The sequence below is a fragment of the Pararge aegeria genome, chromosome 13 (genome assembly GCF_905163445.1).
Source record: "Pararge aegeria chromosome 13, ilParAegt1.1, whole genome shotgun sequence".
Lineage (NCBI taxonomy): Eukaryota > Metazoa > Arthropoda > Insecta > Lepidoptera > Nymphalidae > Pararge > Pararge aegeria.
The window spans coordinates 1,128,248-1,150,649 of record NC_053192.1 but is presented as its reverse complement, the minus strand read 5'-3'; the positions used below and the strand labels follow the sequence as shown (position 1 = coordinate 1,150,649).

The window sequence follows — 22,402 nt, the reverse complement described above, 5'->3', positions numbered from 1 at the left end:
CTAATGACCGTTACGACGAACAAGGCAATGATTTTTGAAGTTATACTTCTTTTGGCGCGTTATGGAAAAAAAATGAGAGTAAATTTTTACAATGCGCGCGCATACCGTCACACAAAACAGACACCTTGAAGTTAGCTATAAGGTTTGACAGTGTACACTTTCAACTGTCAAAGTCTGCAGGCTTATCCCCGTGATTTAATTGTACAAACATCTCAAACTTTAATGTTGAGTGAAACTTGGTTGTCTGATAATTCGTCTATTAATATTCCAAATTTATTATGTCCATTTCTTTAATTGTGTAGGAATATGTATTTTTTATGTGATATTTTGATAAACTTTTTTAACTAGGTAATGCGTTATAATAGAACTTTCAATGTAACAAATAACTTTTTTCTATTGTTAGTGTCGTTTTCTCTACAAACTTAGAATAAGGCAAAAGATAAAATTTCAAAAGATTTTTATCATGTTACGAAGTATAACTTCTAACGCGTGTACATAGGACACACACGTTTTTTATTTTTATATCACTACAAGTTAGCCCTTGAGTCGAATCTCACCTGGTGGTAAGTGATGATGCAGTCTAAGATGGTAGCGGGCTAACCTGTTAGGGAGTTTGGTAGTCACACCCCTAATCGGTTTCCCCGCGACACCGCACCGGAACACTTAATAGCTTAGTGGCACTTCTTTATCGGTAGGGCCTAAATAAGTATCTGCTAATCTAAGGACGCCTTGGCATACATCAACCGTTCACCAGCATTTATCACCTAAAAGTTGGTGAAACTTTTTTTTCTTTAGCGACGTCTAGGTTAAGTGAAAACGGGCATAAAACTCGTATTGGCTGACCTTTCTGTGATTGTGGTTTCTAGTGGGACAACCCTAGTTCGTTACCAGCAAGGGGTTATGTGGGCTACGGTCGTGGCTATTTACCACCTTCCAAAGACGTGCCTAGCTGCACGTCTTTGGAAGATTTAACATTCAAATTCAAATTCAAAAATGTTTTATTTATGGTAGACCTTATCACAGGAACTTATGAAGCGTTCATACATACATTTTCATCTAATAGTCGAGTTAATGTTTAGCTATGAAGTTAAAGCAATTCATACCCAAGCTTTTTTATCATACATGTAATCCTTAATATTATAATAGGATTTTTCTATAACCGTTTTTAGGTTAAACAAAGCCGACCCTAAAAATTTAAGCTTCGGCTTTGCTTAACCTTAAGTTTTTATAAGTCATACCTACTACAGATTTTGATTCGCTTAGTGCATCCCTTTCACATACCCTGTGCATACCCTGTACGCAAGCCAGTAGGTATAATCAATAATTATGTCATTAAATTACATCTATTCATATGCTAATACGACAGATTTCGCATTACGAAACAAAACTTTGCAAACAGTGCATCGTTAGTAACACGTAACGCAATATTGCAAGCGTCTATATTGCATAACGTGGTCCACAAATTGGGCTCATCATATGTAAGATTAGCCATTTTCTTTTTGAAGTTATACTTCTTTAGCGACGTTAGGAAAAAATGATGGGACTGAAATTGTACGATGTTACTAAATGCACATGGTGACAGGATTTTAACAGGATGAAGGTAGTTGCGAAGGCGAATCAGAAAGAAATACATCGTCCGCCAGCTCACTTTTTACAATGCGCGTGCACACCGCACTCTGACACTCCGGTCCCAAAAAACCGACACTCTGAAACAAAAGCTTACCTATAGTCGACATTTTAGTTTTTCAAAAAATGGTTTGACAGTGTACACTTTCAACTGTCAAAGTCACCACAGATTTTTTTTTTTTTTTTAAAGTATATAGACAAGTGCTTGACTGCAATCACACCTGATGGTAAATGATGATGCAGCCTAAGATGAAGCGCGCTTGCCTAGAAGATGCCTATTCACTCTTGATTTGAAGGTACCCAGATTATAGGTATCAGGGAAGACGGAAGATGGGAGGGCATACCAGGCCTTTGCGGATATTAGACTGGACAGATATTGTTGACTGGACACATAGGTAAGATGACGAGAAAAAACGGAGAATTCAGTGATACTATTTACTAATCTGGTTTAGGTCATTAAAATTGCCTTAAAAACTAAGGCTGGACAAAAGGTAAAGGCCATATTCGGCGCAATGGACTGCCACAACATACTTAAAAGTTATATTTGTAATTATGTAAATTCTTAGAAATAAATCATAAGATATGTAACACACTACAAATAAAGCACAAAAAAATGTAATACGCTATATTCCACGCGTCTACGAGTATATTGCATTACACCATTTACAAATTGGGTTAGAAAGTCGTTCACTATTTTCTTTCTTATATTTTTCAAAACTTGAATATGTTTTTCAAGCCATTTTTTTCATAATATCATTGCCATGTATTAAAAAAAAAAAAAGAAACGACACGCAATTTTGCACGCGTCCATAGTGAGTTGCGCCGCGCCGGCGCAAACTGGAAATAGCGAGTGCCATTTTTTTTCATTTTTCTAAGATGTTTTTGTTGTTAAACATTTTCTGGGAAATAATTATTATAAGCGGCTAGTAATTATTCCCGAGGTCAAGTAGTTCTCGCAGTATTCGTCGCCCGTTTCAGTTTTATTAGTAACTTGATAGATTTTGGTCCGAAATTAATTAGTGTAATCCAAAATCGTCAGATCGCAGATTGAATGACTATTACGACGTTTTAATAGACGTTTCTCCTTCAACAGTATTTTGTAATTCCGTAACACGTTGTATGTATATAACAGCGAATATATAAGATAATATTATGATATGAGTATGCATAAGTATATTTCACAAGGAATCTTTATTTAAAAACGATAGCAATGGTTAACTCAAAAACGATTAGCGTTTCCGTTTGACAGATAAGTCACAGTAAATAATGTACCTTGGCTTGGTACTATTTAGCGTTCCATTACGGTACCAATTTCTATGTGGAAATCGATAACGTGAATGGGTTTAATGTAACAGCCAAATCCCTAATACATTAGACTGCATCACCACATAACAGTAGCTTATATTGTAGTCAAGCGCTAACTTGTAGTTTTTTTATAGAACTAGAAATTGACGGATCAAGCAGATGGTTCACCTGATGGTAAGTGTAAAACCATAGCCTGTAAACAGAGCAACCATTCACAGGGCACGCAAGGAGCACGTCCTGCAACATGCCTCCCTGTATCTATCAATTTGAGGCGTAGGTGTTAAGTCTCAAGTGCCTGTAATTACACCGGCAACCACGCCCTTCACACCGGGACACAGATTTTCAACAATGCTGCTTAACCGCAGAAATAAGCATGGCAATAGTAGGTACTTCCCCGGGCGAGCTCTGTCACAAAAAACTCTACAACAAAAAAATATATATATATGTTTTTTGTTAATTCCACACCTTATTTTTCCATGCATTATTATAACCTTAATTCTGCACAGCATTCAGTTTGTCTATGAATTTCCATGTCTGATATGTTTGTGCGATAAAATAACTCATTACATTACATTACAAAACAAAGCACGACATGGAAAACAGCAAAAAAAATGCAACACGCAATATCGCGCGCGTCTGTATTGCATCACACCGTCCGCAAATTGGTCTCATGTACCCATTTAAGATCAGCCACGTGAGATCAAGACGGAATGAACGCTGAAAGGGTTAGAAAGTTTTGTGCTATTTTCTTCCTTATATTCCGTATAGTCATCAAATCCTGTCTCATTAATATGCTATATGCTGATAAGTATACAATACATTGTACATAGTATGTACAAACGGTAAAGGATATATATCGTACATTGTATGTACAAAACGGAAAAGCCGGGTAATCAAACTCTGCAAGCCATTGATTGATACGCACGTGTGACCACATCTCTGGTACTTTTCATCTCGTTTAACAAAGACCGTAGTAGCCGGAGCTATCGGCTGAGTCAGGCAAATCACAATGCTCCAAGAAGTGCGGCGGAGGTCAGGCAATCACTAAATTGCTCTCAGGTGATTCAACGTACAAACGTTTCGATATTGCAGCGCGGAAAACAGCTTACAATTTGTGGCATTCAATTTATTATTTTGCGCTAATAATAATTATTTTCTTGTTAATGTTAAGGCATAACTCTATTTGTTCTATAGGGGATTATTCCGAAACGGTGCCATTTAAATTTCATATAAATCTGATGAAGCGTTTCGGCGCCAGATAACGGAGCGCTTAAAAAAAATACAGCAAATCAAATTCGATTGCTTTTTATCGCATATTGCATTGTTCACGTTGTCACTTACGCCTGTACACTCGGAAAAGTTATGCAGACATATTTGGTCTATACACAAATACACCAATTTTTTCTAAGTTATTACTTAGTAGTTTCTTGATTCATACAAATAAGTATTTATACTTTTTAGATGGTATTAAATTAATAATCGAAGTCGAGTTTTAGTTATAAAATTACTCTTGTAGGTACACTTTCAGATGAAGAATTGTACTGTATTTTACATTGACTACCTTAATTAGCATTTATATCTATGAAACACATTCGACCCCGGCTGGTTAGTGGGTATTCCACATTATTTATTCATTTATTAGGGACACTAACAATATAGCGATATCTTTTTTTTTAAATACCGGGTAAGTGTTGGGACATATGTCAATGCCAGGTAATAATCGTGATATTACGTCGTATTAAGCACATATGCGGGCTATCGGGGCTTGTTTTCCAAGATGCGTTTTTTATAAAAATTGTCTTTACCAGCTCCGAATTAGGAAGCTTGCCTTTTGCATCCTATTGGATCAGCGTAGAGAGTCTACTTTTTAAACTCTTCTACTATCCTATCACACAGAAGCGCCGTACCCACCAATAACGGACGATGATGATGATGCGTTATAACTTGGTTTCATCGGCTCCTAAGGGCGTTACAGTGATATAACTTAACCTATAAGCAGTCCTTAAATGGGCTATTAAATGCGAACAAGTTTTTGAAATGTAACTTACAATTCCAACATCCAAATATCAGCGCGTTCAACCAATCAATCAACTTTATAAAATTAATTGTTAAATTACTGCCTTTAATTGAGAATTGCAGTAAATTCAAATTCAAATTATAGAGCCTGAATAACATTAATAGTAGCAGTAGTAGCGGCTATTCTGAATAATGCCAGCTCGATATAGAAGTTCACTCAAGTGGAAAAGATCACTTCGAAAGCGATCTCACATAACCTTGATATGATATTCTACATAAACACCTAAAATAATAATTTTTGTAAGTGATATTTTAATTGTTTTGTCTTAGTATATTTATTTATTCTTATCTGTTTAATTAAACTAGAGTGCAGACAGCGCTCTTTTAACGTGCCGTGACCTATACGTGCATCATTATTATACTAAACAGGTGCCTACTTGTGGAGTAAGTAAGATTTCAAAGACGTGACTTGCATAACCAACCCACCAGGCGACCGGCGCTGAGTGTCGGACTCAGACGGTAGTTGCGACATCGCATCTAGCTCAAGGACGGTGGCACAAGTGCCAACGCGCTGGACCTTAGCACAGCAGTAATAACCCACCAGCAATAGAGAAAAAATATAATATATAAGTATCCACCTGCCAATGTAGGGCAAATGGAATACGAGGAGATTGCCCCCCTTTATTAAACTACGTATAATATTTAAGTAGCATATTATTTGGATATTATATCCACCCGTGCGCTAATGTCCGGAGAGTTGATAAAGTTGTGGGAGAAGATGATAAATATATTACGTCAATGCACACATTGCCATCTAGCCCAAAAATAAGCGTAGCTTGTGTTATGGGTTGTAAGATGAATGTTGAATATTTATATGTATAATATACATAAATACTTATTATATGCAGATAAACACCCAGACACTGAAAAACATTCATATTCATCACACAAACATTTTCCACTGGTGTTGATCGAACCCACGGCCTTGGACTCAGAAAGCAGGTTCGCTGCACACTGCGCCACTCAATAGTTGGTTTTTTGAAGATAAAATCTTTCTCAGAGAGAAACATGTCTCCCGGAAATGCTAGAGTGCAGTAGATCCCCCTTTGTTCTTGTCTGATGCCGTCACCGCATTGGTGTCAGCACGAGACCTCTCTCGAATCATCAACACAGTATAGCCAATGAATTATAGAGATAATATTTAAAATTAAATCTTATGTCTATATATATAAAAGGCAAAGGAGACTGACTGACTGATCTATCAACGAACAACTCTAACCACTTGACGGATCGGGGTGAAATTTTGCACACAGATAGTAAATAAAGGATTTTTGAAAATTCCAACTCCTAGAGGGATAAATGGGGGGTTAAATTTTGTATAAAATCTTTCATTAACATTTTATTTTTCAAGTTACATCCATGAAACTTTGATTTTAGGTTTTGGATTAAAAATAAAGAAATATTTGTTTCTCAAATATAAAAAATTCCAATTCCAAAGGCTTGATGCCTGATAGGGGATGGAAATTAAATAGTTTCTGATTTTTCAAGTAATTTTCGTTCATATTTTTAGCTATTAGCAGCAAGACTTTTTTTTAAACCTTTGTAGTTAAAATTTACCAAATTAAAAATTGAATTGAACGTGAGCGAAGCCGCGGGAAAATGCTAGTACACTATCAGTTTTGAATTTTGAATTTGACTTCATTCAATTATGGCGATTTTAAAAATTCCACTCTGGCGGTTTAAGTGAAACACGGCCGACTTGTTCAAGGCACTCTGGTCTGGGTAGGCTATTAAATTTTAGTTAGACATTTCTAAGGTTTATGGTAACTAATGCATCATACACCATTACTGCGTAGTACCCCCAAGTCATTAAACTTTAGCTTTGATCTATGAAGCATATTTAGCTGTAAGCCGTCTTCGTATACCATCGTTATCCTTGGCATTGTGTTTGTTTGAATGTCACTTGAACTATCGATTGAGGCTAGGTACTTGGTAGCTAACAGGCATCCTTGTAGGTCGATCGGTACGAATAGAACATTGTGAACAAGCTATGTGGCCCTAGTACTATTTTACGGTCGTGCCGTAAAGGTTAATCTAACTATAACTCCCACCTATAAATATCAATCATGAACTAAAAATGAGCAATAGGTCTGAAAATCTCATGAAATTGCATTAGAAGAGAAACTTAACAAAAAAGGGTCAAAACCTCAATTTTATCACAAACATAACAGAAAATAAAAAACCATAAAAATCACCCATACATGCTACATTTTTAACAGCGTAAAATTCAAATTCAAAATTTCTTTATTCATGTAGGCCTATCACAGCATTTATGAAGCGTTCATACATATATGTTTACAAAATTGTAAGGGGATGGTGATAACTTCGTACGCCAACTTAAACCTAAAGCTACAAGGGTTCCAAACGCGCCCTGGTCTAAGAAGAGCCCACAACAAACTTAGCCGGGTAATTTCTTTTTTGTTATCACCATCTCACAGTTTATTAATATTAAGCACACACCCAAGCTTTTTTATCGATCAAGTAATTCTTAATATTATAATAGGATTTTTCTGTAAGCTTACGTTTTATATAAACTTTGAACTTATTGAGAAACATCTCAAAGATTTCATTTGGTAAATTGTTATAAAATAATATACAATTGCCCTTGAATGAATTAGCAATTTTTTGTAGCCTAGTAAACTGCACAACGAGGTTATTTTAGCGCATTTTCTTTTTAAATATTGTTATATTTTTATGGACATAAATTAAATTTTCAAATATGTACTGACGTATTTAATCTGGGGTGTCGTTCTAATTTATTTAAGGTGGAATGGTTTTAGAACATAGATTCTGTGCTAGCAGGCTACTCTAAGGTGAGTTGGCTGGCTATCGGCTGGCTGACAGACCGTTGTCGTATTTTTTCACTTACTTATAAAATAAGTGTAATTCGGATACGCATTCATCATTATTAATCCAGTATCAGCACTACATTGCAGGGGTTTCCTAACAATATTTTAAAGGAGGTTTCAGCATATATCAACCCATTACCCCCCACTACAGGGTACGTGTCTCCTTTCACAATTAGAAGGTGTTAGGGCCGTCCCATATTGAAGGAGGTTTGATAGGGGATACAAATTGATATGAGATATTTGAAACTTGGGAAATAAATCATATAGATTTATAAAAAATTCTCCACCATAGGCATTGTCTGCGATGCTAGTTTATTTGACGGAACGCGCTAATCTCCAGCGATCCGTTTTAAAAATCTTGTTTGCTTTCAATGAGGAGACAAGCGGGCGAATCGACGCTTGGTAACCCAATATAGCCCGAGTGATAGCAGAAGAAAGTTTGAATTATATATTTATTTATTGATTTTTTCAATCAGTACGGTTAACACCAATTACACTAATTGAATAGACAATAAATTAAATTATACAAATTTAAAAACATAAGAAAGAAAAAAAAACATAAATATTATAAAATGATCATTAAATTAACGTAGCAATAGTAATACCTGTTAGAAACTATACTATGTTGTTACAAAATTAAGTTAAGTGTGTATGGGAAACGAAGCTTCTGCCCGCGACTTCCGTGGACTTCAGAATCGGGTTTGATGGATCACTCGGTAACAATTTTTAATCCTACCACGGAAACTGTTTGAGTGATCGGTACAGAAAGTGGGTACATGTCCTTTTCCATAGCATAGGCGACATGCATACGAAATTTCAAAGCTGTCTGCCCGCGGCTTAGCTCGAAAACAACTCTTAATTTTCCCTCGGGAACTACTTAAGGAATCGGGATAAAAGGTAGCCTTTGTTCTTTTCCACGACAAAGACTACATGCATGCCAAATTTCATCCCAATCCGTTCAGCCATTTTTGCGTGATTGAGTAAAAGACATTGACACTTTTACATTTATATTATTAGTATGGTAACAAAAACATAGATAATAAAAAAATCTGGATAAAATAGTTCTACCCTGTCAAATTGTTCTGGTATGAAATATAGTGGCTACCGCACCTGTTAATTATAAATGTGAAATTGTGTTTGTTTGTTTGTCCTTTCATTACGCCCTACCTAAAATACCAATCGACTGAATTTTTGGCGTAGAGATTCTTGTAAGAGCGGAGAGTAACATAGGAAGAGGATTTTTATTCCAGGAAACCCCACTCTTCTCACGGTATTTGTAAAAAGTCGTAATAAACGCAACCGAATGACGCTGGCAGCAGTTAGTGACAAATAAATGTATGTGGATATCTACAAAATGATTTATCATAACTTCCTATTTAAAAAATATAAGAAGTCAAAACTGCTTGACCACAGGCTATTGTGTCTGTAAAATTAATGCGATGTTGAGTCTAGAGTGCAATTATATTATGTCAGTAAATCTATCTAGTTTTGGTGAACTAACTGCATTATTTATGAATTTATTTAAACCCATTATCGGCCCAATACAGGGCACGGGGCTCCCACAACGCCCTTAAACCATTTCAGACCGTAGTCCACCACGCTAGCCCAGCGGATGCGGATTGGCGGATCCACACACCTTTGAAAACATAATGGAGAACTCTCAGGGATGCAGGGTTCCTCACGATGTTTTCCTTCACCGTTCAAGCAAGTGCTATCTTCATTGCTTAAAACGGGCATAACTTAGAAAATTTAGTGGCGCGTGATTCGAACTCGGTTCCTCGAAAGTGAAGACGAAGTCCTACCCACTCGGCTATCAACGATTCCATTTCCATTAATTAAGGTTTTTAAATTAGCTTCTTAATTTAATAAAAATGGTGGATCTCCGTCATAACAACAAACGTTAATACACGTACATTTGAGAAAAATACCCGACGGTGCAAAAAGTTCCTTTCAAATTGGTGGTGAGTCAAACACTGTTTTAATTGTTCCTTTTAATTGATACCATTAGTGATATAAGACATTTACATTTACTACCTTGTTACGTTACCACACTATTATAAGCTACCTCTTCCCTCGGTTTCGTCTGCAAGTATAACTGGCGTGTACGGCATCCAAACTTTTGCTACTGATTTGATTTGGGATACCCAATTAGGGGTACATTTAGAATTTTTTGAAGATCATATCAACCCATTAACGGCCCACCACAGGGCACCGGTCTGCCCCCCGAGTGAAAAAGGGTTAAGGCCGTAGTCCAACACACTTGCCATGCATGCAGGTAACCTCACGATGTTTTTCTTCATTGCACCGTTGAAGCAAGTGATATTGTAATTGCTTAAAACGCACATAACTTAGAAATTTTGCGTGCTGGGATTCGAACTCCTTCCCACTGGGCTATCACCGCTTTTATTGCAGACGAAAATTGCAACTCTCACTTATTGGTTCTCCCAAGGTATTATATACAGCACGCTGACAGACAGACGGACAGCGGAGGCTTACCCTATTACGATACCGTTGGCTTCGTTTACGGAACCCTAGAAATTCCTCAATCTCATCAATCAAACTTTTGCATTTAATAAAATATTACGTAGTTTCCTACCAGGAATTCCAATCCTTTTTTATTCCACTACAAGTTAGCTCTTGACAACAATCTCACCATGGTAATTGATGGTGCAGTCCAACAGTGGCGTTCACTGGGTTTCTTACCAGGGTATGCATACAACAGGAAAATTGCATAAAACTGCAAAAACCCTCCAGTTCCAGTTGTATACAGATTTTAGGGTAGGCAGTGCTTTTGTGCATGTATGAATGGCACGCCACTGCAGTCCAAGATGGTAACGGGCTAACCTGTTAGAGCTCATTGGCTTCTATGAAGCCAATCATAGAAGACAGTCCTTTAATATCATAAATGCGAAAGTTTGCCTGCTTGTCGTCCCTTCACGCCCTAATTATACAACGAATCAAGTTAAAGTTAGTTGAAAAGATGGAGAGTTAAATAGGCTAATACACGGACGAAGAATTCGGGCAACAGCTAATAAATAAATATGTCATTAAAATCGCAATACGTATGAGCTCGTAAAATGTAGCGCAAGTAAGTAGGTAATTAGATATGACAAGGTGTCGGCGAGTGTATTACCCAGCCAGCTAAATAGAAGGGACGAAAAACTACGTAGCATAGGTATGTAGGTACCTATAGTGACTTTCTAACAGTGACATTGTGCTCAGCGATGTGCGCCTGCGCATAAAAATGTCACTACAGAAGACCGCCAGTGCGAAATTTCCATTATGGGTCATCTCTAACTTGGTTATTGTATACCATAACTTATAGTATCTACTGATACCCATGTTATTACTATTTGTACCCTAGGAGAAAACTTCGTTTCTGTTAAAATTTGAAATGTTGAAATAGCATCTCTACGGCATACTTTTATATACAATCCCTATCCCTATCCCTATCCCTATCCCTATCCCTATCCCTATCCCTATCCGTACTTATATTATAAACTAGCTTTCCCCGCGAATTTCATTTCGCCTTAATATTTTTTACATCACAATGTCTTTGTAAAGTACAATACGTACTTACTCCGGATTATTGTAACTCTCCAACGGTCACATCAACCTTTCAACGTTTATAGACAACATGACGTGCGCTGGCAGTTGTGTTTTATTACTAATGAACGGCTAGATGTGTTTAGATTTTAATTTTTTTTTTTTGATTAATATTATATTTTAATACTTGTTATCCTATTCCGGACTCACAGGAATCAAACTAATTAAAAATAATGAAAATCGGTCCATCCGTTCTCAAGTTATAAATGGTGTAACTAACACGACTCTCTTTTATAAATATAGATGTCAATGTAAGAGAGTTTGTTACGCTTTCACGCAAAAACCACTTAACCGATCCGCATGAAACTTTGTACACATATTCTGGACAGAACTCCTCAGCGGACAGCAGCAAACCCATCATTCAAGGCTTAGCGATACTAATTACTTTATTTTTTTTTAGAACTACAACTGAATTTAATGCCACATCAAAAAACAAAATCAAATGCAGACGAAGTCGCGGGCAACTAGTAAGCTAGTATAAAATGTAGTAAATGTTAAAAATTTCTAAAATCGAATTTTGCTTGCTTTTCCTGATAACCTGTTATCATCACACTGTTATGGCATCCTCTCTGATAGGGAAAAAAGTTAAGATCCCTAAAGTTGCTTCTATATGCTTATATGCGGTTTGGTATTCTCTATAGGATCTTTAACATAATTCATGACGTATGTCCACAGCGGGCGGCGGTTCTTTGTCTTACAACACTTGATGAGACACAAGTTGAAGATCATTAAATCAATAAAGCTATAATAGGTACGGCAGCGCGGGGCCGCTTGCGTAACTAATAAATCAGTGGACTTATATACCTTATAAATACTTATCCCTTGGCCGGCCTTATCCTTTGACAGCTGATTGGCGTAGTGGGCAGTGACCCTGCTTTCTGAGTCCAAGGCCGTGGGTTCGATTCCCACTACTGGAAAATGTTTCTGTGATGAACATGAATGTTTTTCAGTGTCTGGATGTTTATCTGTATTTAATAATTATTTACGTCTATTATTATTTTGAAATTATTCATCAGTCTTCTTAGTACCCATAACACAAGCTACGCTTACTTTGGGGCTATGTGACGATGTGTGTATTGTCGTAGTATATTTAATAATATGAATGGCGGGAGGTGAACCTGTTACTTTATTAGGAGTACATAAGCCTATGTAATGCATAAATAATCGGTGTGTGGTGATAAAGTGGTTAAATTAGTTTTGCTATATATTATACAGTTTACTCAATACTTTGAATTAATACAAAAAACATAACACACACTAATTAAGTAGCCGCTAATAAATCATACGAATACATAATCTTGCGCAATTTTTTTTTTCTTGAAGGCAATCCCTGGCGGTAAGTCATGTTGCAGTCTAAGAAAGTAGCGGGCTAACCTGTTATGGAGTATGGCAGCTATATTTAACACATACCGGTATCATATCGGAACGCCAAATAACTTATCGGCACGTCTTTGTCGGTAGGGTGGTAACTAGCCCCGGCCGAATCCAGGACGAGAGAAAATCCGTTTATTTCAAGGAAACTTAGAAGTTGCTCTCTTCCAACACCATCGCGATCATCATCGTCGTGTCAACCAATAGACGTCCAGCGGCTTCCTGCGACTATCTGATGTCATCCTTCCACCTCGTCGTAGGTCTACCAATGCTGCATTTACCTTTGCGAGGTCGCCATTCCAGCACCTTGGGACCCCAACGTCCATCGGTTCTCCGAACTATCTGCCCCGCCCTACGTAACTTTTGCTTCGCGACTCTTTGAGCTTTGTCGGTAACTCTGGTTGTTCGACGGATTTCCTCATTCGGATTTGATCATGTAGCGATACTCCAAGCATAGTTCTCTCCATCGCGCGCTGAGTCACCCAGAGCCTTCTTATGAGGCCCATAGTTTAAGAGTCATAGTTAAAGGTCATCAACCGACACCAACAATTTACAATTTAACATTATTTTTCTATCCTGTTAGAGATGAAAGCACCTTGACGCTTCCATGCAACCTTGTATAATAATAAAAATTTAGATACATTTACATCAGATTCGCCGACGTTCAAACGCTTTTGGGCAGTATTGACACGACAGATTAAAAAATTGAGATAGTTATGTAAGCAGGATGTGAGCCGGCTCTTCATTCAAGTTTCATTCCGAGCTTCCAAACGTGGGCTTTTACTCGCGGTTACATAATATAAACTTACTCATTGCGAAAAAAATTTCATCGTATCTTTTCGCCAGGTCAGCGATGAAAAGGTTTTTTCTTTACTTGTTTGTATGCAAATTTTCTAGAATAATACCGAGGTTTGAGGTTCGATTTCCCGGATCAGGTTTAAGTATGTAAAGTATTGGGTTTTTTGTCAAGAAAATTGCTGAATATTCTCCGGTCTGGTCTGGTAGGAGGCTATGGGCGTGGCTAGTTACCAATCAACCAACAAAGACGTGCCCCAAGCGATTTAGTGTTCCGGTGCGATATAGCGTTGGAACCTATTAGGGGTATGACTGCAATACTCCCTAACAGCCGTAGATTACTGGAAAGTAGCAGGCTCAAATTCCGTCGATTCCTCAAATTTTATGTGCATTCTAAAATTTATAAAATTAACATAAAGTAATGACGTATATTATAGTATAGTATAATGACTACGTTTTTGCGGAGCTTGCGTTTGAGACTCCGGGCCCATGATCTTCGGACCCGAAAACTTTTATTAACATCGTGTTCCAAAAATTGGTCTTGACGTCTGGTGACTCAAGAGCTGGCGCTTATTTAGCCCAACGGCTAAGTCTAGCAATTCAAAGGGGCAATAGCGCCAGCATTTTGGGTACCATGCCCATAAGTGAACAGTTAGACGGCTTATATTTATGTGAATATTAATGTTGGTTTTAATTATTATTATGTGTTTTCTAATTGGAATAATATTTAGGCCTACTAGAAATAAAAAAAAAACATAAAGTTGCTCACAAATACGTTGTCTTATGTCTAACCGAATGCAAAGAACCTCCGCGCGCCGGCGTAAGGCAGACCGGGAGTTGTGCTAACATGGTTGTGTTTGTTTACATTGTCCGCAGACAGTAGCCTACTGAGCCACATTTCACGGCCGGTATTGAATTATAGTAATTCACACCCGACTATGGTTTCACTGTGTTCCGACTAGGGTATCTTTCTCCTTCTTATCAAAAGTAATTTCATAAAGAAGTGACTGCAGTCAGCTTTCCTCGTGTTTTGCTAATCCTAAGGTTGCCCGGTTGCTACTCAACAATTCCACTTTTGTCTTTGTGTTTCTATTCTTCTTTTATTTCCTTATTTCATATAGTGGTGTACAGCGAAAGAGTGTAAAATAAAAAAAAAACATAAAAGATTAGATACATTGTAATGGATAAAGTCTAAAATTGCGAAACCGATTTTAAAATTATTTCACTTATAGAAAGCTACATTTTAACGAGTATCAAGTTATATATTTTATTTCAGTAAAAGGATAGGATATTCTTATATATGATTTATAACATGTGTCTGGGTGTTTACTTAATCAATAAATATGTGTATCATCAGTATTTATGTATCTTATTAATAAAAATATTCGTCAGTTATCTTAGTACATATAACACAAGCTACGCTTTCTTTGGGGCTAGGCGATGTGTGTACTGTCGTAGTATATTATTTAATTTATTTCATAATATAAATTTAAAAGGTAATGTTAAATTGTCAATTTGTTTTATTTTATTCTTTTGCTGTTTTGTTTCACAAAAGAAAAACAATCATACAAAATCATTCGCATTCACAATATTAGCGGGAACAAGTTATATGGACAAATGGCCTTTTTAGCTAAATACCAAGAAGCACCAGAAGGAATTCGAGCCATCTCTGGAATCCGTAGTCGGAAGTTGTTCGTTACAGTTGGCTAGAACTGGCGGTAGAGAGTGGTCGTATCGCGTGAGCGCAACTTCCGATAGCTCAGAAGTCGACGACTGGCCTTCACATTGAAACACATAAGGCTTATTAGAAAAGGTACTTAGCCGATGGGTACGATAGGATGGGATTACGGTATCCATGGATCATGGTAATGAAAAACTTTTGTTGAAAAATAGTTAAAAAATAACTGTAGTTTTTAATACATGTAGGGACAGCATAATTCGTTACCATCTTAGACTGCGACATCACTTACCAGGAGAACAGATTGCAGTCAGAGGCTAACTTTCTGCGGAATAGAGTAAACCCTATACCTGTCGGAGAAAGTGTTGGTAATCCTTTAAACCAGATAGATTTTCTTGAATTATACCTAAGAACCGCGGTGAAGATAATGATGCTGTGTGGGGATGGAAAATCTGAATACAGCTGCCCGCCATCCCTCTTCTTCCCGCGGGTCTCGTACGAGGCGTCTAAGGGAATATTCCAGAGAACGGCAGGGGGTTCATTGTTCCGAAACTTTTGTTCATGTATTGTATAGAAAAGTGACGTTTGACAGCAGTGATTGCAAGATTTACGCCTATCGCATTGCTGTCGCGAGATACCTAATCACCCTGCGGGCCGCAGCGACCTACGTATTGCACGTTCATCCAATAGTTACCCGCAGTGAAGCAAACCGTTTGCTTGGTCTGCCAAAATCTCTTTTACTTTTGTATGATCTGCGTAGCGTGATATATGACCTATTGCCACTCAGGCTTTATCGCTTGTTTTAGTGCATCGGTTACTTTTGTTTTTGTCTTATTCTGTCACTTCGTACTTTACGTATTATTCAAATTTTTAGGATGCTTCTTTCAATCGCTCTTTGATCTGATTTTAACTTTATTAGTTGAAGTTTAACTTTATTAGTGGAAACCCAGGTTTACCAACCATAGAGTAAACAAGGGAGTAGACAAGTGTCAACCAAAATGTTCTTTAGATTTAAACAATAATTCCCCTTTAGGATTACTTCGAGTGCCCAAAATTTCTCCCAGGTTAAATTTATTCCTGTATCAATTTCTTCTTCATTGATTTACTTGGAGTATTTGCTTACCCAGGATATCTGTACTACTACTACAATCTACTGCGATCATCAACCCGTCTGCCCAGCGTGACGATTATGGGCAAACCCTCCCTACGGGAGAGGCCTTTAGTCAAGCAGTGGACTGTTAGGCTAATGATTATGATAATGATACCCAAGAACTATTGTGATATTTTCGTTCGAATAAAAGACCGCATACAAAAAGTGAGCCTTTTGACTCAGCATATAAACGCACACGCACTCTTTTTGCATCATGGTGGTCAGAAATTCGACAAGATGTTTGTCTGTTTAAACGATTTAATACGAATTTCATACAAAACTGTCAAAACGTAAAATTAATTAATAAATAGACACGTCCATAAATAATTTACAAAGAAATGTTTCAAAAATATTTTCTAGTCGATTTATTTATTTACAGGTGATAAATACATAGAAAACATATCATTTTTAACAAACATGTCAATGAAATCCCCGTGAATCGAAAGATCTTTAGCCATTATTGTCTAAGCTCTCGTTGAACTCTTTCATTACGCATTGTACCAGGATCACATAACCAAGTAGTCGTCTTTTTTGATAAAAATAATTGAGTACTGTTTAATACAAATGTTTAAAATCCTGTGGCTTCTTTACTCTTTGCAGTATTTTTACCTGCAGTAGCTTTAATTTCACTTCAACCGATTGACGTCCACTACTGGACATAGGTCTTTTGTAGGAAATTCCAAACTCCACGGTCCTGGGCCGCTTGTTGCCAGCGGATCCCCGCGACTCGTTTAATGTTGTCTGTGTCCGGCTTCGGGAAAGCAATATTTTTAGAACGTTATGAGCAGTTGATATTTGACTATTATATATATTATAACTAAGTTATAATTGCAAACCAGCACTAACAAGCGCGATAATTTTTTTGTCAATAAAGAACCGACTTTGTAAAAGCAAGATATATTCTCTACAACATTTTTAAGTTGTGTAATGCCGTGAAAATATTCGGTTACAAAGTCGGTTATTATTTTTGAAGGAAAAAAATTCCTACTTGTCTTACAATAAAAACACACTAGAAGTACCTATATAAAGAAAGTCTCTTTTTACTGTGTTTTTTTTAATTATTCAATCGCCGTTGTTTTGTAAATATTTTTACAACATAGTTTACACTATAAAGTACCTAAAGAATAGATGAAGAAAGAATGTAAACAACATTGTAAGGCAAGTTGTAAAAAAATTTAGTGTACCTGATTATCAAATCTCTTTAAATTTAATGACAAAAGTTACGATCAATTTAAGTAGATGGCACTTATTACGAGAAATGAGAGCTAGAAACCGGTTTGGAGATCAGGATACTGTGAAAGTGAAGTGCAGAGTCGAGGTCGCTAGTCGCCCGGTTATGTAACCTCTCCACTGAACCAACTGGGGCTCTGGGTTGAACTTAGCACTATAATCAATACTTAAGATTACAAATGGGAAAATGTGCGTGTTTGTTTGATTGTTACATAAGTTTAGTTTAATCACGGTACGAATCTTGGTGGAAAATAGACATGTATAGTTAAGAACCTGAAGTTCGATGTAGAACACTTCTTACTATTCTCTAAAATCACTCGGATATTGTTCCCAGCAGAGGCAATGGTTTGGTGGGTGGTGGTCGTGTAGAAACCGTAAGGTATGACTACCATACTCCCTAACAGGTTAACCCGCTACAATCTTATACTGAATCATCACTACCAGTCAGTCCTTGATTTGGAATAATTTAAAAAAAAGGCCTTTTTAATCATGCGAGTAGTTTAGGCTTTGCTAATAATTGTAATTTTCCGTAGAGATAGCTTGTATTGATTGATCTTAGACTTCTTTACTTACCACCATTTAAAGTAACTTATAGTGGAATAAAAGAAAAAATATTTCGGTGAAAATTCTGACCCGCCCGGGAATCGAACCTAGGACCTTGTGATCCGAAGTCAAACGTAGTAACCATTAGATCAATAAGGCGATTTTAAAGTTAGTTACCTAGTATTATTTTTTAAGAAATCTATCGTTGTTTTCAATTTCATCACTTGAAATCGTGTTAGAATGGCAGCGTCCATGAAATATGAATACATATTGATTTTAATGCTCATTACGTCAGGTCACGGTTAACCGTAATGACAGTGTGTCACACAATGGCTACCTATCTGGTCTCTATTCATAGCTGATCAGTATTTTGTATTCTCCGAGAGTTTGTATTATTGACCTACATACAAAATAAGCATTGTATCGGGAAACTCTGCCTTTTAAGGAAGTCTGAGAGGAGGTTTTATGCTTTTTAAGGGTTTCAAATTTATTAAGATAAATGAAAGTAACTTACAAGTATAATCAATCTATTCCAAAACCATGATAAATCGTGACGAATTTAGTAAGTGCTGCAATTCTTTTTATCGTTAAAAATGTGGAGTGCAAAACAATTATTGTCGACGAGTACGTACCTATACCGAGAACACACGACAGTTAAGTAGATCAAATTTCAAGAAGGATGAGAACGTCGGGAGGCTATGGAGAGAGCTATGCTTGGAGTATCCGTACATGGTCAAATCAGGAACAAAATAATCCAGAGCTACTGACACAGTTCTACAAGCCGCGAATGAAGAGGTATATGGGCGGAGAACAGTTGCAAATTGGGATCCCAAAGTGTTGGGACGGTGACATCGCACTGATAATCGCAGCTAAGGTAGATCCCGACTAGGTGAACAGAAAACATCTTACGAGTCGACCAGGGACCCGCTGGTCGCAAGCGGCAGAAAATCGTGGTTTAACAACAACATTATGTAGGACTCTCAGACATGCAGGTTGCCTCACGATGAAGCAAGTGATATTTTAATTACTTAAAACTCACATAACTTAGAAAAGTTAGAGGTGCGTGGATTCGAACTGGGTGCCCCGAAAGTGAAGTCCATCTCCTACCCACTGGGCTATCACCGCTAATTAATATTTCAATGGTTTAAATTAAAAACGTACATAACTCAATTATCAGTAATCAGTATGAATATATAAATTGTGTATAAGTTTATTATATGTAAACATATATAGTATTTATCTATAGGCATATATGCAAATATATTTGTTTATTTATATACAACATCTAACTCTCTTTTTGAGCTGTGTTTTCCGATATTGGTTGCCTTAAAACAATCTTTATTTATATATTATTTTCTGTATTTTTATGTGGAGTACAATAAAAGTGTATTACTTCATTCATTCATAATTCCGAAAAGTTAGAGATGCGGACCGGAGATCGAACTCAGTCGCTCCGAAGGGAAAGCTGTAACCCTAACCACTAGGCTATCACCGCTTTCTTCAAACATTACGTTGATATACTACGCAGTCGTTTTTAAATTATCGTACTTGAATAGAATGTTTATTCTCGGTTAAAATACTACGGCCCAGTTCACGGCTACGTTTGCGACGTTTCAATTTCAGCGAAGTTTTTGACCCACTTCATACTTTTGTCTCCGTGGCTGAAGGGTGAGGAGCCTGCCAGCGGTTCATGAGGGAGCTAAAAATATACTCTCATTAGTTGCGAAGGCATTCGGCTACTATTTAAAATAACCTACGATTTCGTTCGTTTTTGTACTTTAGGCTACACTAAAATATTATGTTTGTTTCAATACTTTAGGCTACAAAAAGTAGAGAAACTTAGTCTGGAAACTGAGACGATCGATTTCTGTTTTACCCCAGATTTTGCCCGCGACTTTTTTTAATATCAATATTTGACTGACCAATCAGACGGCCTACCTGGTACGTGGGAAACCATGGCCTATAAACATAGCAACAGTTTGTAAGGTATGCAACAAACGTCACATCCTACAAATCGCCGCCCTGTACCCGTCGACCTGAGGCTTAGGTTTCAAGCCTCATATGCCCAGAATTAACATTCAGAACCCTTATACATAAAGAAGGAGTTGGTGCAGACGAGGGTAGTACAGTCAGTGGCGTGCACTTCATACATGCACAAAAGCGTTGCCTACCTTAAAATTTTTGTCTAACTCATAAATACGAAGTATTTTCGTTTCTGTTTTATGTTTTATTTTATTGATTACCCTTACCCTTAGTCATGATTGCATGCAGTGGCGTACATAGAGAGTATGCACAGGGTATGCAGAGGATATAAAATGAAGAAAAATTCTAGTACGAGTTATAGATACTTAATGGTAGGCTTTTTATAGCTCTTACAATGCCTATCGTTAAGTTTTTTCAACTCGTTTATATCATCTGCATACCCTGTGCAAACCCGCTGCAAACGTCAGTGCATGACGGCCGATTGGCGCAGTGGGCAGCGACCCTGCTTTTTGAGTCCTAGTCGGCTGGATTCCCACAACTGGAAAATGTTTGTGTGATGAACATGAATGTTTTTCAATGTCCGGGTGTTATCTGTATATTATAAGTATTTTATTCATATAAATATTTATCAGTCTTAGTACCCACACACGTGTGTAGTAACACAAGCTACGCTTACTTTGGAGCTAGATGGCGATGCTTCTATTGTCGAAGTATATATATATATATTTTTTATTTTATTGTGTCCAAAAACGCACGTCTCACTTCACACTCGCGTAATGTAGCTAGCACAAACTTTTCCCATATTCCCCATTTTATGGTAAACGTTTAGAACATTAGAGGCAAAATAATTGTTTTCAACTGCTAAATGAAATGAAATAACTAACCGCCTGTTAGAGAAACCACGCTCTTGAGACCAGAACCCACCAATACTGGAACACAGCCATGCTGCTTTGCGACAGAAATAAGACAGAATAAGGACATTGGCGGTAATACTTCCCATCACGAGCTCTGTTAATAAACGCTCTACTATTGATGAAACTGACCAGGGTATGCATAAAGAAGGAAGATGCCATAAAACAGAAACGAAAATACATCGTATTTATGAGTTAGACAAAAATTTTAAGGTAGGCAAAGCTTTTGTGCATGTATGAAGTGCACGCCACTGACTGTACTACCCTCGTCTACACCAACTCCTTCTCTGCGTAGACGTCAGAATTGTATGCAGATTAATAAAAATATGGCGTTAAAGATCCTGCTATGAGTTCAGTTAATAAAATATCTTTTTTTTTTCCAGTGATGAGGAAGACACGGGCCGTCTCCTCCGACAGTTGAGCAACATTAACCGGCCGCTGGGCGTCAGCTTCTCACAGATGACACGGCTCATGGGGCAATGCCAACAGGTAATATCCCTCAGTAGACAACACTGACAAGATACTGCAAATACTGTTTTTTCGACGTGGGTATACTAACAGTTGCCTCGCAATATATTAATAATAATAGAATCTTTATTAAACAAAGCATTAACTCAATTATTCTGCGTGCCTTTGAAGATAACCTAGCAAAGAAGAACCTAGCAAGAAGATAAAATTTGCGCGAGCTACGTAATAATGTGACGGTTAAACGTTACAAAAAACTCGTGAAAATTTGTGTGTTGATGTTGCAAAAGACTTTAGACGACCTCCCTGTTAATACGCATATATAACGCACCGGTGTGCACTGTGGTACAGTGAATTTAGGTCTCGGGTTTGATTCCCTGCAGGAGCAATTGAAGAATTTATAATTTCTGAATTTTCTCTGCTCTGCCGACAAAGACGGCTCGTCTAAGCGATTTAGTGTTCCGGTGCGATGTCGCGTGGAAACCGATTAGGGGTATTCCTTCCTTACTCCCTGACCCTAACATGTTAGCCCGCTACCTTCTTATACTGTACCATCACTTACCACCGCTTACCGGGTATAGAGTTACTATTAACGTACAACTTTAAAAGCACTTATGATAAAAGTAAGCCTACTACCCAAGGGGTATTAAAAGAGAAAGTACCTACTATACAAAATTTTATGGAATATTACGGAGTATCTGATTCAAAACAAGATAAAGTTTAATTTTTCTAGCAAAGTTAGGTTACACCTATATCAATTCTAATTGTTAGCAGTGTTTACGGCAAGGAAACTTCGGAGATTTTAGTACGGAAC

The 22,402-nt window shown here is 37.3% G+C and overlaps 1 protein-coding gene across 1 annotated transcript in view; it reads left to right on the top strand.

Annotated features, from left to right (window-relative positions):
- The window catches only part of LOC120629023, a 54,993-nt gene that overhangs the window by 16,933 nt on the left and 15,658 nt on the right, over positions 1–22,402 (top strand). The window contains exon 2 of the mRNA XM_039897750.1: positions 21,507–21,612. Coding sequence (XP_039753684.1) covers positions 21,507–21,612 — 106 coding nt within the window. The remainder of the gene's footprint in view (positions 1–21,506; positions 21,613–22,402) is intronic.